The sequence below is a fragment of the Lathyrus oleraceus genome, chromosome 6 (assembly GCF_024323335.1).
Source record: "Lathyrus oleraceus cultivar Zhongwan6 chromosome 6, CAAS_Psat_ZW6_1.0, whole genome shotgun sequence".
Lineage (NCBI taxonomy): Eukaryota > Viridiplantae > Streptophyta > Magnoliopsida > Fabales > Fabaceae > Lathyrus > Lathyrus oleraceus.
Genome location: NC_066584.1, coordinates 50,208,285 through 50,226,764, shown reverse-complemented (window position 1 = coordinate 50,226,764; position 18,480 = coordinate 50,208,285). Strand labels below are relative to the sequence as shown.

At 34.2% G+C, this 18,480-nt stretch overlaps 2 protein-coding genes across 2 annotated transcripts; one reads left to right on the top strand and one right to left on the bottom strand.

Moving 5' to 3' along the window:
- Window positions 1–242: 242 nt before the first annotated feature.
- LOC127091332 (nudix hydrolase 18, mitochondrial) lies at window positions 243–1,510 on the bottom strand. Its single transcript, XM_051029943.1, has 5 exons — window positions 1,241–1,510; window positions 1,047–1,152; window positions 869–952; window positions 590–718; window positions 243–435 (listed from the first exon to the last, which is right to left on the bottom strand). Exons 1-5 carry the CDS (start codon window positions 1,312–1,314, stop codon window positions 340–342), a joined length of 489 nt encoding a protein of 162 aa, XP_050885900.1. The 5' UTR covers window positions 1,315–1,510; the 3' UTR covers window positions 243–339.
- Window positions 1,511–14,656: 13,146 nt separating this feature from the next.
- LOC127091329 (zinc finger protein VAR3, chloroplastic) lies at window positions 14,657–17,153 on the top strand. The gene is made up of 6 exons (XM_051029940.1): window positions 14,657–15,167; window positions 15,377–15,494; window positions 15,620–15,954; window positions 16,060–16,191; window positions 16,272–16,370; window positions 16,455–17,153. The coding sequence occupies exons 1-6, from the start codon at window positions 14,800–14,802 to the stop codon at window positions 16,924–16,926; spliced, it is 1,524 nt and encodes a 507-aa protein (XP_050885897.1). The 5' UTR covers window positions 14,657–14,799; the 3' UTR covers window positions 16,927–17,153.
- The last annotated feature ends 1,327 nt before the right edge of the window (window positions 17,154–18,480 follow it).

The window sequence follows — 18,480 nt, the reverse complement described above, 5'->3', positions numbered from 1 at the left end:
ATATATTGTCTCTACTATTTAATATTTCTGACTCAATTAATGAAAATTTAAATTCTCATCCTTAATTACTCTCTCTTTAATTATAATACTGTCTCTAATTCTCTTTCCCTCCCATATTCAATTTCTCTATTATTAACCAATCAAAAAATTTCAAGCTCTAACATTATTTTCATATGATAAATACAAAGCAACTTTGACAGCTCTCTCAATTTTAACTTATGGGAAATATGGACCCTCTCATGTAACATGATAAGTTTTTTCTCCAACTTTGAATAACTGCTCTTCATTATATTTATACTAAAGAAATGCAAAACATTTTCAATAATTACTTCTAGCTACTTATTTTTTCTGTAGATTTAGTCTATGAACAAGTATATCTAATGCTTCCTTCATCCACCAATGCTGACAAACATCTCTTGCTTCAACAACATTCATCTGCACAAAAGTGATTAAAAACATAACAATTAGTATTTGCAATGAGCAAAACATGTCAACTATAAACATAACAATTAGTATCTGCACAAAATTAAACATGTCAATTATTAATTTTCACATATCAAACTTTCCATAAATATTCTTAAACACCTACCCATATTCTTGTCCGTAGATTTTTCTCAGCCCAAATCTCAAGTTGTTCCTTAACAAGTAACGGAAACATGTGACCTTCGTAGTATATACCATATCTTTTACTAATGAAACTCCATTCACCCAATTCTTCCTGCATTAACAAAAACAAACTATTTCAGTCATATTCTAAATTTTGACATTCATAGATTAAATAAAAATAAATAGATGAATAAAGTAAAGTTAGAATTAAGTATCAAAATAATAAGTTTTCCATGTAGATACAAAATTGTCCAATTAATACCTCAACAATTCCTATAACTCCTGCTTCTTCAAGGGATTCTCTGCAAGCTGCTTCTTCTAAAGATTCATCAACTTCCCATCCACCCTGAATTAAAACAATATTCATGTTAGTATATGCTTATAACAGAAACAAATTTAAGATAATCTATATAATATTTATTTGCAAAATCAAGCACTACCTTTGGAAACATGAATCTATGACCCTTTTGTGAGCTAACTAGAAGTACCTCCAATTCACTGCTCCTACTGCCATCAATGTTTTGTTTATATCTGTATGGGATGCACCTACACAATTTGACATATATAAATAAAAGCATTAAAAAAAGAGGGAACGTATATTAATGATCATAGATGAATGAATGAAATGACTAACCCTACAACTTGGCGACCACCAGTTTCATTATATCTCTGCATTTCCCTTCCAGTACGAGATACCATGCAAACCATTTTGATCTCTTTCAAAAACACTTTAACTTTTTCACTAGTTATGAACTTCAAAGAGACTTACGTAGTAAGTAATAAGTCACAAAAGAGAGAAGAAAAAAAGAGGATATATTTGATTGATTTATATTGTAAGATTAATGAGAAGCAAAAGAACAAAGTGTAGTTTGATAAAGTGTGGATAAAGGAAAGGTATATATTGAAAAGAGGTGTGTTGTCGTGATATTATATATAAGGCTAAGCAATGTTATGATACGCGTAATAGAGGAGTGAGAGAGGGTTCTAAGTGGTTTCTCCAATCATAAATGTTTACATTGCTAAGTCTACTTCTTGATGCTGATATTTAAGTACACATTTGCTTAGTCAATCAGGCATCATCAGCCGACAAAAGTTGAATATTAGTAATATTGTTTTTGGACACTACTCATTCAATATTATATTAGATCATCATTGAGTTGTAAGAACCACTATGTCTGATTTAGATTTTTGAAGTGTTTTTTATTTTATGAAAAATGATATTAGTAAATATAGGAAAAATATTTATCTTCTTAATAAAAACCGAGGTTGATATTTAAATAAAAATATTTTTTTAAATATATTAAGAAATTTTGTTTGAAAAAGAAATGTTGTAAATTTATTAAACAAGTAAAAAAATCATATCAACAATATTTTTAATTTGAAAAACGTTCTTAAAATCAATAAATATATATATATATATATATATATATCAACAACTTTTTTTTTATATTTTCAAAAATGCTTTTTATAAAAATAATATTGTCTTTAACTTAACATGTGTTTTTTAACATGTGAAATCCAAAGTTTTTCACTAAATAATGCACCTTTGATTTTTTTTTTTCAAATACTGACCACCCAAACTCGTCATATTCATTCATTTAGAAATAGCAAATAGCAATAATAAAGACCTATAACTATCTCAACAAATAGCAAAAACCTATTGCTCAACATAAATGATGCTGAAATAGATAATGTATAGTAACTCTCGAGAATAGGAAGAAGTGGAGAAATGATTTGTGTGCCCGCTTATTGAAGTTTCGTCTTTCCACACTTTGATTTAAATCTGAAATGATGGAGTTTGATTGGTCTTTGCTATCATTTTCTTTTGTTCTTTCGTTAGGGCATTTCTATTATGAAGAAAATAAACTAAAATATTTTATAATTTTTTATTAACACTTTTCATCACGGTTGACAAAAATAACCATAGTGATATAGTATACATATTACCATAGTTTTCCTGAACAATCATGGCGAAATTATTTAGAGATTTATCTATAAATCTGAAGAAGTGCGTCATTCATCTTTTTATTAAATCTAACGCATTCCGCTTTCAACCTGCTTATTCTTTTCTTCAAAATTTAATAAAGTATATTGAAAAACTTGGTTTAAAGATTAATGTTAAGATTCACTTTATCAAGTAAACGATATGTTTGAATCTTAAGATTGATCTTTAATGTCAAAATTTTCAAGGTATAGAAAAAATGAATGAAGATATTGCACATATATTGTATCAGGGATTTTAATAACCGTGTCTGTAAAAATTAAACTTTGTGTTATTGTGAGAACTAAACTCTCTTTGAGTTTGAGAAAATTAAACTCACTGAGATCGAAAAAATGAACGTCATATTTCAGCATTTCATTTTAATATAATATATACAAATTAATAGGAGTCGCCGTATTTTGTAACGAGAAAATAGAAAATTGTTGGTAATGGGATTCGAAACATGTAATGCTTAATTTATCATAATGGTTGATAGACTAGACCGTGGTGAATTTTTATTTATTAAATAAATAAAATTTAAGGCGCCTAAATAAGAGTGATTAATGACCGAGATAATAAGATGTTATGAAATGTATATTTTATAGTAGTGAGAACGCAATCGTAGTTTTATATCATAGTTTAAAGATCATATTTTTATATTAAACAAATCAAATTCAGTTTCAAAAGGATTAATATGGATAAGAAATGGCCCAAATTAATATGTCATTTCTTATTCTCTATATATGTAATCATAGTACTCTGCAAAACAATGAAGTCATGTTTATAGCTCAATCTATGTCAACATGTCATATTTTGGAGTTATTAAATGTAAATGGGAGTTGGGGAACTCGTCATTTCATGTACCAATGTTTGGTTGCAAGTTAGTTGAAAACATCAATGACGTTTACGTTAATTATTATGTGTTCTTGTAGGTATATCTTAGTTGAGTTAAATATAAAGACAAATTTTTTATATTAGCATCACAAGCTTGCCAAAAAAATAAAGTGTATATTTTAACATTAAATGATATTTGATGCTCAATTACCTTTTGCTCGTTGTTATTAGTGTTTGTTTGTTTGATGTTATTAGTGTTTGTTTGTTTTCTATAAGTATAGTTCATTGTTTGTTCACTATAATTAGATTTCATTGTTGTAGTATGTGTTTTCTTGCTTTCTCCATAGTGGAACTTGGACTCGGCGAGGTGCGGTACAGTCATATCTTTGTACTTCGCTCCGTGTCATCGAGAATTATTCCACGGCTCAGGGTAGGATCTCCGTTCTTGCCTCTGAAGTATGACTCAGATCGAGGTGGATGTCTCCAGGCTCTACCACCCTTGGATTGGCTTGATCCTAATGGAGTGTTCCAGCTACGCAGAAATATGTGTAATCTTTAACTTCCCCACCGCCAACATCCTAAAAGAGAGAAGATGGGAAAAAAGAGCAATAGAAGAAATTACAGAAAAGTATTTACGTTCATAATTATGCCAGTCTGTTACATTAAAAATGAAACAAGTAGATAAATAATTCTTTCAACTTTAATACCGCTTCAGTTTGATGACATTCAAAGTCTGTGGTATCTAATCCCCTTCGAGATACTCCGATATTTACGCTCCTCTCCTGGTGTTGGTTCGCACCCGATAAGATCCTTCCCAATTTGCTGGTAGCTTTCTGTCTCGGGCATTTTCCCTCTTATGTCGACTCTTTGCAACACCAAGTCCTTTTCTTGGAACTCACTTGGTTGGACGTGACGGTTGTACCCGGTGGTTGTGGCTTGCTTCAGGACGGTGCTGGTGAAAACGATTTTCATCCTCCTTTTTTCTAGAAGGTAGGTCTCTTTTGTGATGGCTCTGCCATTATCTTTCGCTAACAAATGGTTGGTTGTCCTCCAGCTCAGCTCTTCAATTTCTATTGGAATGACTACTTCTACAGTGTTTGTGAGCCAAAAAGGGGTTTCACATGTAGTTTATTGATGGGTATTAAGGTAAGCCCACAAGATATGTGGTAGTTTGTTGACCCAATTGCCTTTGGCCTCCTCGGGTATTTTCTTTAAACCTCAAACTAGCACTCGGTTGGATGCTTAAGCTTGACCATTTGTTTGAGGGTGTTCCCCTAACGTAAAATGTTGCTTGATCTTCAACTCCTCAAACCGAATTTTCAACTTTTTATCTATGAATTGTGTTCCATTATCTCTTACAATGGCTTGGGGATCTCAGACGTGGCTAATACGTTTCTCTTAAAGAACTTCAGAACATTTGCTGCAGTAATATTTTCCAGAGTCTCTGCTTCGATCATTTGGTAAAATAGTCAACAGTTACGATCAAGTACTTGAGTTTCCCTGGTGCAGAGGTGAACGAACTGAGGATATCTAGCCCTCACTGTATGAAGGACCATGGTGATGTCAAAACATGCAACTCAGTGGATGGAGCGTTGAAAACATCCATGTGTCGCTAGCATTGGTCACATTTTTTCACATATTCTCGGGAATCCTGGATCATAGTCGGCCATAAATAGCCTACTTTTAAGATCTTCTTTGCCAACACTGAATCCCCTTAGGTGTTGCCAGATTACCCCTTTGTGCACTTCTAGAAGGGTGTAGTCAGCTTCCTCCTTTCCTAAGCACCTCAGTTGGGGCGTAGATATGCATATTTTATATAAATTACTTTTGATCATGTTGTATTCAATATCCCTTCTCTTTACCAGGGCCACCTCAGATGGATCTAATGGAAGGTCTCCCATCTTAATGTACCTTCGAGTTGGGGTCTTCCAGGAGGGTGGGACGGTATTATCAACGACTGCCACCATCTTCCCTTGAGGTTTGGTGCTTGGTGCTTTTCTGGTCTCTTAGACGAAGGAATGATTGATCCTCGGGCTCCTTGTGTTAGCAAGTAGGGATAATACATCGGCACAAGTATTCTTTTCTTGTGGAACATGATCAATTTCAAACGTATGAAATTTTTCCAGGTTTTCAGTGTCTAGCTAGAGGTATTATTGTAATAATGGGTCATTCTCCTGGGCGTCACATCTTTATTTGAGAGTCGATGAATTGGGAGTTTGTTCTCAGCTTTATGCCATCGACTTTCATTTCCTTGGTCAGTGTGATCTTTATGATTACTGCTTCATATTCATCTTGGTTGTTGGTGGTTGGGAACTCAAATTTAAATTAAACTTCTATCGCCAACCCAGAGTTATTCTCTAGAGTTACACCTACTCCTCTTCCTTGGCTGTTCGATGACCTATCCGTGAATACCACCAAAGTATGACCTGTCTTGGGAGGTACCAAGATCATTTCGGCTAGGAAGTCAACGAACAACAGAGCCTTTAGCGCTTTCCTTTCCTCGAAAGACACTTAGAACTCAAAAGGATATACGGACCACTTCGTCAGATGTCCGACCAGGTCCGACCGATATAACACTTTCTTCAGTGGTATGTTTGTACAAACGATAATAGAGTGTGTTATGAAGTGCCTTTTATGTCTTTTGCGAGGTTTTCACTAACTCCAATGTTGCTTTCTCGATCTTCTGGTACCGTGTCTCCATCTCGGATATTGCCTTTGATACAAAATATATTGGGCTTTGGTCAAAGTCTTACTCTTTGATAAGAACGACGCATTCTTCTGCGACTACTACATATAAGTACAGAGTTTCCCCTAGAAGTGGTCGGGTAAGCACTAGAGGTGTAGCCATGGTTTTCTTCATAAATTTAAACGTCTAGTTGCATGTCTCTACTATCCAGTTATTTTGTTGTTTGTCTTATCGCTTTCATCTGTGTTTTTATTTCCATTCGTTGAGTCTCCCTCATGATTGCATTTCTCATGTTTAGCATGCATAAAACCATGGTTAGATTTGATTTTGATCTAAATGCTCTTTGATTAATAGCATATGATAGTGAAATGAAATCACCTTGTGTTTTTGGACAAAATTTGATTAAGGTTAAATTTCAAAAAGCTTTTGAAAAATTGAAAATGTAAGATTTTACAAGATTGATTTGAATCAGATAGTTTTACACTGAATTTTTGATTCTAACAAAATTGGGCAGTAGCTCAACTCAACAATTTGATCCTTCTGATATTTTTTAGTTGATTTTGATCATTTTCCTGGGAACAGATTTTGTCTAATTTAATTCGAATCAAAAATTGTAAATGATTCGAATCAATTTCATTTTTCACAAATCATGTTTAATTCCGTTTGATTTGATTCAAATCAAACTTTCAACATGTTTCAAAATAAATTATTTTCCATAAAAATCCTGTCAGTTATGGGCAATTTGATTCGAATCACTTTTTGTTCTTAGTTCATATCAGAAAGCTTGTGATTTGAATTACGTTTTCTTTGATTTGAATCAACTAGCATATTTTTCAAAAATTAGGTATTTCTTTCATTTTTGCTCATTTGATTCAAATCTAACTACCTTTTGTTAAGCATTTTATGTGCTTCATCTCTAGCACATATAAATCATATTCTGTCATCATTTAAACACATAATACATCATTCTGTTAAGATTTTTCAGTGTGATTTTATGTAAAAATCAATTTCCTCTTTTTTTAGTGTTCAAAGTCTTGTTACAAATTTCTCACATCTTCAATTTCAATTGAGTCCATATCTTGATAACTAGAGTTATGAGATTGATTGGAGGAGGTGTGTACTTAATACTAACCGTTCTTAGAGATCTTGTTGAGCTTTCAGGTTGTTAGCAAAAAAGAGGGATTATCAATGGTGGTGACAAATTCCATTGAAAATAAGTAGGTTTTTCTCTCCAGCATTGCCTTAGTAGTAACTAAGTGGAAGACTACAGATAAGGCGGAGTTCTTCGTGGATCTTCAGACAAAATTACGGCTTAAGGAACCGGTAGGATTAGAGGGTTGATAGCTACACACAAAGACTTGGAGCAGAATTGGTGTTATTGGAAGTTTTAAGAAACTTATTCGAGTAAAGATTACGTAGAAGAGTTTGACAAGTTTGTTAGATGCAAGTATATATCCAAATTAGTATATTTATTCTCAGCTGTAAATTATGGATTGATGATTGTATGAACTCTTGTAAATATTTGTCAAATAACAAGGAACTATGCATGTCCCAATGGGAAACCATTGAAGAGTACATGTAGGTCAGGCAAGGACGAACGCCGAAGCACTATAAATCTCGGCGTCATCTCTCTAATAATTACATGCTAGGTTTTTTAATTTTGTTGTATTATATCATTTTGTTCTTGATAGTGATTAATTATGTAAAACTTAGGTTGTTGGAATTGGACAACAAGTTAAGCTAGTATTGTGATTGATAAATTTGAAAACAAATTGAATTTAGTAATCCACATTAAATCAATTATGTACACTTCGTGTGACTACGCAACTTAAATCAATTCATACCAAATGCTCCATTGTTTACAATCTTGGATATTTGTGAAATAAACTATGTGTTTGCTTGATCATAATCGATTGTATAATTTTCATTTTCGCTTCAAACCATCAGCGCACAACTCATTTTTGGAAATCTGATTTTGGAAAAAGGCGATTGCATTTTTTAATTTGGGTTTATTCACCACCCTATAAACCATTTTTGTACTTCCATATTCACACCCAAAAATTGGAATCAAGAGCTTGTATTTTAATTGTGTCTAATCAACATCCAAAAGTTTGTGAGTATGTTGAAAGATAACGATCCTAAGGGAGCATATATAGAGCACCAGTTTTCAAAGGAGAAAATTATACATATTGGAAATCGATCATGTATGTACACTTCAGAAATACACTTCAAAGGAGAAAATTATATATATCTTAAGAGAAACAAGCTCAAGCATACCAACAAAGGTCTAATGAACTTCAGAAATACTCATCCACCAAAGAAGGATCACAAGAAAGACAAGGCTATGAATGGAAATTCACATGCTACGTATATGGTAAATTGGGACACTATTGAACTACATGTCCAAATCTCACCAAACATCATAAAAGCAAAGATAAGGCTTCTACAAGACAAGGGGAAAATCTTCCAAAGGTCGTAGAGCCTACATGGTATGGGAAGAAGATATGTTGTTTATGGGAGAGTTAACATGCTTCTTAGGATTAAAAATTAAGCAAGGTGAAGAAGGGACTTTCATAAGTCAAACAAAGTATTCTCTAAATCTTCTCAAGAAGTTCGAGATGAAAGATTCAAAGATTATCTCAACTCCAATGGCTTCAAATGTGCTCATAGACAAATATGAAAGAGGAGTAGATTTTGACATAACTAGGTATCGAGGTATAATCAGATCCTTACTCTATTTAACCTCAAGTAGGCCCGATAACATGTTTAGTGTGTGCATGTGTTCTAGAAATCAAGCATCGCCTAAGGATTACCACTTTAAGATTGTTAAACATATTTTGAGATATCTTATGAAACCTCTATTCACGGTCTTTGGTATCCAAAGGGAAGTGCTTGTAGCTTAGTAGGATATTCTGATTCCGGATTCATAGGGTGCAAGTCGGATAGGAAGAGTACTAGTGGTACTTGTCAATTGGTTAGAAGTTGCTTAGTTTCTTGACATAGTAAGAAACAACACAGTGTTGCTCTTTCTACCGTTGAGGCTGAATATGTATCTGCCAGTATTTATTGTGCACAAGTCCTATGGATTAAGCAATAACTATTAGTCTACGATTTAAAAGTTGGTTGCGTTCCAATTAAGTGCGATAGCATTAGTGCTATAAGTCTTACTAAGAATCCAGTACTACACTCACCGACTAAACAGATTGAGATCCGACATCATTTCTTAAGAGATCATGTGGAGAAAGGAGACGTTATTTTTAGCACGTTGACACAAAAAGTCAGCTTGCTCACATTTTTACAAACCGTTGTCTTCGAAATCCTTCCACAAAATATGTAGGGACTTAGGAGTCTTAGACTCATCTTGCCTTAAGTAGAATGGGATTTTGGTTTTTTTGTTTTGTTTGCTATATATTTTAATTACACTAACACTTTCTTATAGAAAAGCATAGCTTCTACAAACCTAAAATGGTATGTCTCTAACCCTTGTATCATTCTATGTATTTTATGCTAGAGCTATGGATTGGTTTGCTTATTTTCTCCATACCTCATTGATTCATCTCTAGCTTATGTCTTTGATTGTTCTTACTTGCATTTAAATATTTTAAATGTTTATTGCTAATTATATGCATTAAGACTTTTGATTACTTGTTCATGCATTATTTATTATTGTTAAGGCATACCTTGATTTACAAGTTTGATCACTTAGTTGTTAGTTATTGAACGTTTGTGTTGCGTGTCTATTTGCGTCATGTTGCTTGTGACATGTTTATCTTTGTTTAATATGTGATCATCATTGTTGTATATACTTCTTAGATATTTAGCTCATATGTTCATAGTAATTGCATGCTCGGATTTTCAATTTCGTTATATTATATTGTTTTGTTCTTGATAGCGATTAATTATGTAAAGATTAGTTTTTGTTGGAATTTGACAACTAGCCAAGCTAGTATTGTAATTGATAAATCTGAAAACGAATTGTGTACACTTTGTGTCACTACACAACTTGAGTTAATTCATACCAAACATTTCATTGTTTATAATCTTGGATATTTGTGAAACAAGTTGTGTATTTGCTTGATCATAATTGATTGTATAATTTTCATTTTCGGTTCAAACCTTCCGCACGCAACTCATTTTCGAAAACACACTGATTTTGGAAAATGGAGGTTTCATTTTTTAATTTGGATCTATTCACCCCCTTCTAGACCGTTTTTCTACTTCCATATTCACACCCAAAAAACGCCTCTTTGCAGTTTGGTGTCCAATCAAATTCCACTTTCTTTCTCAATAACTTGTAGAATGGCAAAACATGTTTGGTGGATTTTGAAATGAAACTGTTAAGGGAAGTCAACATATCGTTTAATTTTTGGACATCCTTTTTCAATGTCAACAAACTCATATGTATGTTTCACACTTGTCGGGGCTTGCTTCAATCCCTCGCTTAGTCAGATAGAAGCCTATGAACTTGTCGGCTCTTACCCTGAAGGTGCACTTCTCTAAGTTGAGTCTTATATTATATTGTTGAACCCTCTTAAATACCCGTTGGAGGTGTTGAGCGTGATGCTCCTCATGTCTAGATTTCACAATCATGTTATCCATGTACACTTCAAGCATCTTATTTCTTCTTAAAATATCTTGTTCATCATCCTCTGATATATTGCGTCATCATTTTTTAACCCGAAGTGCATCACGTTGTATTGGGAATTTGTGTGTCAAGTCGTTATTTTTAAGTTGACACACTTGCCACCAAGCCCCCAATACTATTGGAAATAAACATAAGATAACATATATCTAAGTTGACACATAACTGCCACCAAGCCCGCAAAACTATTGAAAAGAAACATAGATTGCGGATTGTAAATTACTATGTATTAGAAAGCAAGCATATTAAACGTTCAATGCATGCAAGCCTATTATGTTCATACTCATGCATATGCAATTCCACTTTCGTCTTCTCAAATCCAGTCCATTATTTTTTTTGTATAGAAACTTTTTTTTATTCCAAGTGATGCAATTCAAACACAGGAGACAAAACATTGAATTTAGTAAATTCAAATATAAAAAAACTACAATAACATTTAGACATAAGAATGTACCTTTTATTCTATAAAAAGATAAGTTATTTTATATATATATATATATATATATATATATATATATATATATATATATATATATATATATATATATATATATATATATATATATATATATATATATATATATATATATATATATATATATATAGAGAGAGAGAGAGAGAGAGAGAGCGAGAGAGAGAGAGAGAGAGAGAGAGCGAGAGAGAGAGAGAGAGAGAGAGAGAGAGAGAGAGAGAGCGAGAGAGAGAGCGAGAGAGAGAGAGAGAGAGAGAGAGAGAGAGAGAGAGAGAGAGAGAGAGAGAGAGAGAGAGAGAGAGAGAGAGAGAGCGAGAGAGAGAGAGAGAGAGAGAGGAGAGAGAGAGAGAGAGAGAGCCGAGGAGAGAGAGAGAGAGAGGAGAGAGAGAGAGAGCGAGAGAGAGAGAGAGAGAGAGAGAGAGAGATGTTCTATAATTAAAATACAGAGTGGGAGGACACTGGCATTGTAGAGTGAGAATTGAACACTTATCATTTAGTAGATGTAATTGATACATGGTTTGTTTTATAGAAACATTTAAAAAGTAAATACGAAAGAAATATATGTTAACACAAAATCATGTATTCTTTTTATTTATTATTTATTGTTATAAATAATATTATAAAATCAATGTTATTTAGTCCACCTTCAGATGCATCATGTTGAGATTGGCACGTTAATGTCATATAGCTTCCATTGACTATTATAGTAAACTCGACTTTTTAAATACATTTAACAATTGGTGAATTTAATTCATATATAATTCATATATATCAATTGTTAAATATACCAAAAAAAAAGTTAAATTTGTTTATAAAAGTGATTAGAGAGTGTATATATTAAGAATGATTAAATGAGAGACTAAAACATTAAAAATATTAAAATAGAGATAAAGAGTGTATTTACATCAAAATTTAATTATAATGCAGAAATGATTATTATTCATTTATTTGTATAAAAGTAACACTACTTTTTAACCTTTGGGGAGCATGATAACGCGGGGGAGGGGAAGAGGGCGGCCATGCCGTAAGGTTCCATTGTCACCCGAAAATTCCACAAATCCCACATAAACACACAAGAAAATTGACAAAGAAGAGCAACTTGAAGATGAGGAACCACTTGACTCTACTGAAGAGAAGGTGCTAAGCCAGAGAGATTAGATAAATTGCTAGCACTGTGCAAATGCTCCACTGTGGAATTTATGATCTCAATGGAAATTTCTTGCACTGGTTCACTACTGTCTATGCCCTAAACCAGTTGGAACAAAGAAGGAGGTTACGAAAGGAAATTGAGAAGATTCACCAAACCCACTAGGGCCACTGGTGCCTGATTTATGATTTTAGTAATGTGTCAAAGACTATGGATATGATGGTTGAAAATCTGGTTCATGAAAACGATCACAAGGACTTGGCAACCATGATGAAAAGAACTAACTTGTTTGAGATGGGCAGTATAGGAGATTACTATAATTGGTCTAACAAGTAGGTAGAGGGAGTCATATACTCTAGAATTGATAGAGTGTTGGCTAATGTGAAGTGGTTTCAAAAGTACATGAATATTACTCTAAACATTTTAACCCCAGGAATATTTGGCCAAGCTTTACTATGTTGGATAGTCATACTCAGGACCGACACATGAGGAGGGCTAATTTCAAGTTCCTGAATAATGTTACATCCATGGAAGGCTATCAAGCAGAGGTGGCTTCTAGATGGATGACTCCTATAACTGGGAGGCCCATGTATGTGGTATGGAAGAATATGCATAGATTATAGACATTCATCAGGGCTCTGAGCAAACATCTGATGGGGACACTCACAACCTGAAGAAGGCTGGATAGTACCTCTTGGAAGCCCAACAAAAGCTTATGCAAGACACGACAAATACCGAAATCATCATCTCTTAAAACTGGTACTGAATAGGTCATAAGAAGGAGTGAGATTGAGGAACAAATTCTTAGGCAACAAGCTAAAATAAATTGGTTAAGACTTGGGGATGAAAATAATAGATACTTCTATACTCACGTCAAGGTCAAACATATACATAATGATATGAGAAATTTATACAAGGAAGATGGCACCCTTCTTACCAATAAGGAAGACATTGAAAATTAAATCCTAAGGTTATATGGGAACCTTATGGGAAAGGCTAATGATAATTTGTATGGCATAGACATTGCTACTATGGGGGAGGGACCTCAGTTGTCTAATGAAAAAGAGTGGATGCTTGAGACCCATGTGAATGAGTCTGAGACTGTAAAGGCTCTAAAGGATATTGGTGACTTAAAAACCCTGGTGTAGATGGCTTTGGCGCAAAGTTTTTTAGGTCCACATGGAGCATTGTTAAAAATGCCTTTCTTTTCCCAAGAAGGTGATCCAAAAGATCGATTCTATTTGTAGATCGTTTCTCTGGACTAGGGGGATACTATCTCTAAAAAGTCACATGTATCGTGGAAGCATGCATGCACCTTAAAAGATTAAGGTGGTTTAAACTTGATGTCTTTGGAGGAGTGGAACAAAGCAAACATGGCGAAATTGTTGTGGAATCTCAGTGGTAAGACCAATAGTTTATGGATCAAATGGGTGCATACTTATTACATAAAGAGCGGGCCTTTATGAGTGTGCAGGTGAACAAGAATGCGTCTTGGATCATCAAAGCTATCTTGAAACAAATGGGGATAATTCAGAGCATGAATGAGTGGAATAGTATGATAAAGAAGTTTGAGACCATGAAGGTTTATAACTTCATCAAAGAGGAGTTCCCTAAAGTGGAATGGAGACATTTGTTATGCAGGAACCCGACGCGGCCTAGGGCCCTTTATGTGTTTTGGTTGACATGTCATAATAGGTTGGCCACAAAAGGAGAGACTCAAACGTTTGACCTGCTCGAAAACAACCAGTGTAATTTCTGCACACAGGTGGAAACAGTTGACCATTTGTTTTTCTCTTGTCCCCAAATGAGGAGCATTTGGAAGCAAGTCCTTGATTGGACAAACACTGGTCATGAATCCAATGGTTGGAATGAAGAGCTCAAGTGAATTATTCAAAATGGGAAAGGCAAGGGATGAAAAAACGTGTATTCTTAGGAGCACAACAGCCGAGACTATGTATGAAATCTGGAGATATAGAAACTACATTAGATATGAAATAACTATGAATAATATAAATATTGGTATTATAGTTATAGACACTTTAGCCATAGAAATTGGTCTAATCCAAAAATTAGAAAGCATAACACTAATCTTATGGTGGATTGATGTTGATTTTTAGTTATGTTTTTGTCTCTTGGTTGGATCCTATAGGTCACCTTATATTTCTTTGTTATTTTGTTCAATAAAGTTTTTTTTTATTAAAAAAAAATAAAGCTACTTTTTTTTTTGAATTCACTATTTTGTATTTATAACTCTATATATTTACACCTATCTCATAAACATCATGAATATGAAATAGTGGAGGTGAAATATTAATTGAAGCATAAATTCTACTATTAAATTAATTTCCGAGTTTAAGTGATTTTAGTTGATGAAAAAAATCAAATATCATCATCACGCATAAAATTGAGGTGAAGCCAAAAGGAGTAGGGGATGATGATCCGAAACATTTCGAAACGTTGTCATCAGTTTCACTACACCCCAACAACAATTTTCAACGGCAAAACTGTCCTCACTTCACTCATCCACACACATTCCAATCCAAACCAAAACGAATTGTATGAATGCAAATGGAAGAATCATCAACCACAACAACAACAACAACAAGATGAAGAGAAACCCGCGTTTCAGATTTCTCATCCTTGGCCTGAATGGGTAGACTTGATGGAATGTTTGCTCAAAAAGGGTCATTTCCATGCAGAGGGTAACCCATTTTTGAATCCTTGTTTGGGTTCAAAAGAATCCAATCTTATTAGAACCGCTTGCCTTAACTTTGGTAGAGACCATTCTCATCTTTTAAGGTGAATAGAAATGTGTTCTTTTACGTAACTTGAGTTGTTTTGTTTGTGAAAAGGTTGGTCTTGAATGTGATGTTTAGGTATGTAGGCAAGGTGTTTGTGTTTAGTACTATGTGACATTGGTAGTGTAATGGTTGCCTTGTTTCAATAAAACAAAATTTCTTGTTGCGAGGTAAACATAATTTGCTCAGAAGTAATTTTCCAAATGGCAGGTTTTTGTCTCGAAAAGATATAGGAGTTATTGTAACATTTGGATGTCCAAGCTTGGATAGGAAAGTGATCAACTCAGGAAAGCGTCTGAGAGCATATGCGGGCATTGATGAGGGAAATGTTGGTGATGACCATGTTTCCACAATCATTTACTTTTCTTTATTGCATAGTTTACAATTTCGCTTCTAAATGTTGGTGATGACCATTTTTTCCCTAAAATTTCAATTCACTGATGCTACAACCAGGTGTGCAGCTCGTGCAATTTGAGGGGGAACTGTGAAAGGGCATTTGTGAATGCGCGTGAAGATGAAGGTGGAAGAACAGTGGATGTTATGCGTATTATTTTGACTTATGGGCTTGACCCGATTATTGGTTCAGTGGATAACAAACCATCTCTTAATAAAATGGTAAAAGAATCTGTGAGAAGACTGCTGAAGAAGATAGTAGAGTGCAGTACTGAAGACAGAAACCCCAATTTTTCAGATACAGCAGAGGTTGCTATCAAAGAAGTTCATCCCAACCCACAAGATAAAGGCAAAAAAAATGGTCCTATGAAGCAAGGCGATTGGCTTTGCCCCAAGTATGGCTTTATTTCCAACTAGTACTCATTCATTGTAAAACACTTGCACTATTTTTTTCTTCTTTTTTTTACCTGTTTACGCTTTCGTTTCAAATTCATTGCTAGATGCAATTTTCACAACTTCGCGAGAAATATCAAGTGCTTGCACTGTGACAACTTCTGTGAGGAAAAACTCAAGCAATTGAAGGAGGATAATAATCATTTACCTTTGAAGAAGGGAGATTGGATATGCAACAAGTAATGACCGAGTATATCATGTAGCTTTTGTATGACTAGTATTTAATTTCTAAGTAAGACTATTAATTTGGTATTTGCAGATGCAACTTCCTCAATTTTGCAAGGAATACAAGATGTTTGCAATGCAAAGAGGGGCCTTCAAATCGCCGCGTTAATCCAGGGGAGTGGGAATGCGAATCGTAAGTTATTGTTATTTTGTTTCAGTTATTTTTGTTTCTAGTATTTTGTTTTACTTTGTACTGAAATGAAAACTGTTTGTGTAGGTGTAACTATATAAATTTCAGAAGAAACATGGTTTGCCTGAAATGTGATCATAGAAGACCTAAGGTGTCAAATACTTCAAACTCTTCCCTTCAACCTCAAGGAGAAGATAGCAGATTGACTTTTGCAGGATATCGGTTTGATAGTAACAAAGAATCACCAATGGCGTTGGAAAGAAAGAGCAGTAATAGAGATTCACAAAAGTGGAGATTTGTTGAAGATGGAAATGAACATCATATGTATTTAGAGAACTCAAATGATACTTCAGAAATGTTAGCTTTTCCTATTGCTGGAGGTAAGACTGTCATGTCTAAGATAGAAAAGGGAGAAGATTATAAGAACGAGTCGCCAAATCAGTGCAAAAAGCATTTATGGCAAAGTGAAACTGATGACGAGTTTTGTTCTTCTGATAACCAGAGTTCTGATGATGACGAGATGGCTGAATGGTTTGGAAAGGGTAAGAATGCAAAGTAGAGTTCCAGGAAGAGAGACTTTAATCTTATACTTCTTATGTTTGTATGAAGCATTGAATTTTATGGTGAATATCAGAGTCAATATATGTAACATACTTGTGAGGCTCCTTATTCTGTGTTGAGTTGCATCTGGAAGCATAGGTCGCATTAAGGTCGGTGGAGCTGTAAAATTTGGCACATTCATGTTATAAGTTATGTTGGAAAATGAATACATTATGCTTTTTTCTTCTTCTTTATTCTAGGTTAAGTGAGATGAGTTTGATTGTGAAGACAGTGTTGGCAAGCAAAGGAGAATTTATTCTATGTTGTTAATCCTAGATAGCGGCATAAATGCTATAGTGATAAAGTGGAATGGCCGATATTGTGAAGATTAAAAAATGATGTGCAAAGTAAACATAAATTCCATCCAGATATATAAATACTAAAAAAATAGAAAGAAAAAAAAAATACATAAAATTAAAAGTACAATCATATTTAATAATTATAATCAACTGTCATTTCTCATCAAAATAACTTCTAAATGTAATAAAAATGGCATGGTATTCAAAATGACAAAAGCAACTTCTTAAAGCAATAAGCTTACATTTTTGTGTCTACCTCATCTTCACTTTAAACTCCATCACAAGGTTGCAGACGATAAAGAGAATGATCCTCAACAAATACAGCTCTACACTATCTTAAAACCGTATTTCGATTTTTATTTTTTTATTTTCATAAATCCTTACTTAGAACTACTACAGAAGAAAGGGAGAGAAAAAGAAATTCTTATCTAGAAAGGTTGTGAACAAAGAATCAGGAGGGTGTAGAGAATTTATGCAGGTCGAAGGAGTTTGTAGAAATCGTGAGAGTAAAATAGAACAAATGGAACATAAAGAAAAGCTTTTATAAGAAAAATAAAACCACAAGGAACCCTTTAGGATCCCTCAAAAATTTGAAAAGCTCAGTGCATTTATGGCATGTGGCACTAGCGTTTAAACTCTTGAAAAATAGGTTATCATTACTTACATTAAATGGAAGTAAACATGATTGAATGACTAATTGACATTTTCAACTAACATGGTGGTTAATCAGAAGACATCTGAGAAAGAGGGAGGCGACTTAGCCCCATTTAAGGGGCTTACGCCAACAAAAAAGAGGAATTCACCTCCCATTAAAAAGGTCACAATCAGTTGAGGGACTCGCCCCAAGCTGATAGATTCACCTCCCATTAAAAAGGTTTCCTTCAATTGAGGGACTAGCCCGAGCTAAGGGATTTGTCTCCCATTAAAAAGGTCGTTTTCATATGAGGGACTCGCCTCCCATAAAAAAGTTCGCCTTCAACTGAGGTACCCGCTCCAAGTTTTAAGGGATTTGTCTCTCATTAAAAAGGTTGTCTTCAGTTGAGAGACTCTCCCCAAGTCGAGGGACTCGTCTCCCATTAAAAAGATCGTCTTCAGGTGATGAACTCACTTCCCATTTAAAAACGCTCACCCCATACCATGGAGAAGCCCTGCGATAAGCCTTAAAACGCCTTTCCTTTTTACAAGTCCTCGTGCTTGAGGGGATGTGTAGTGTT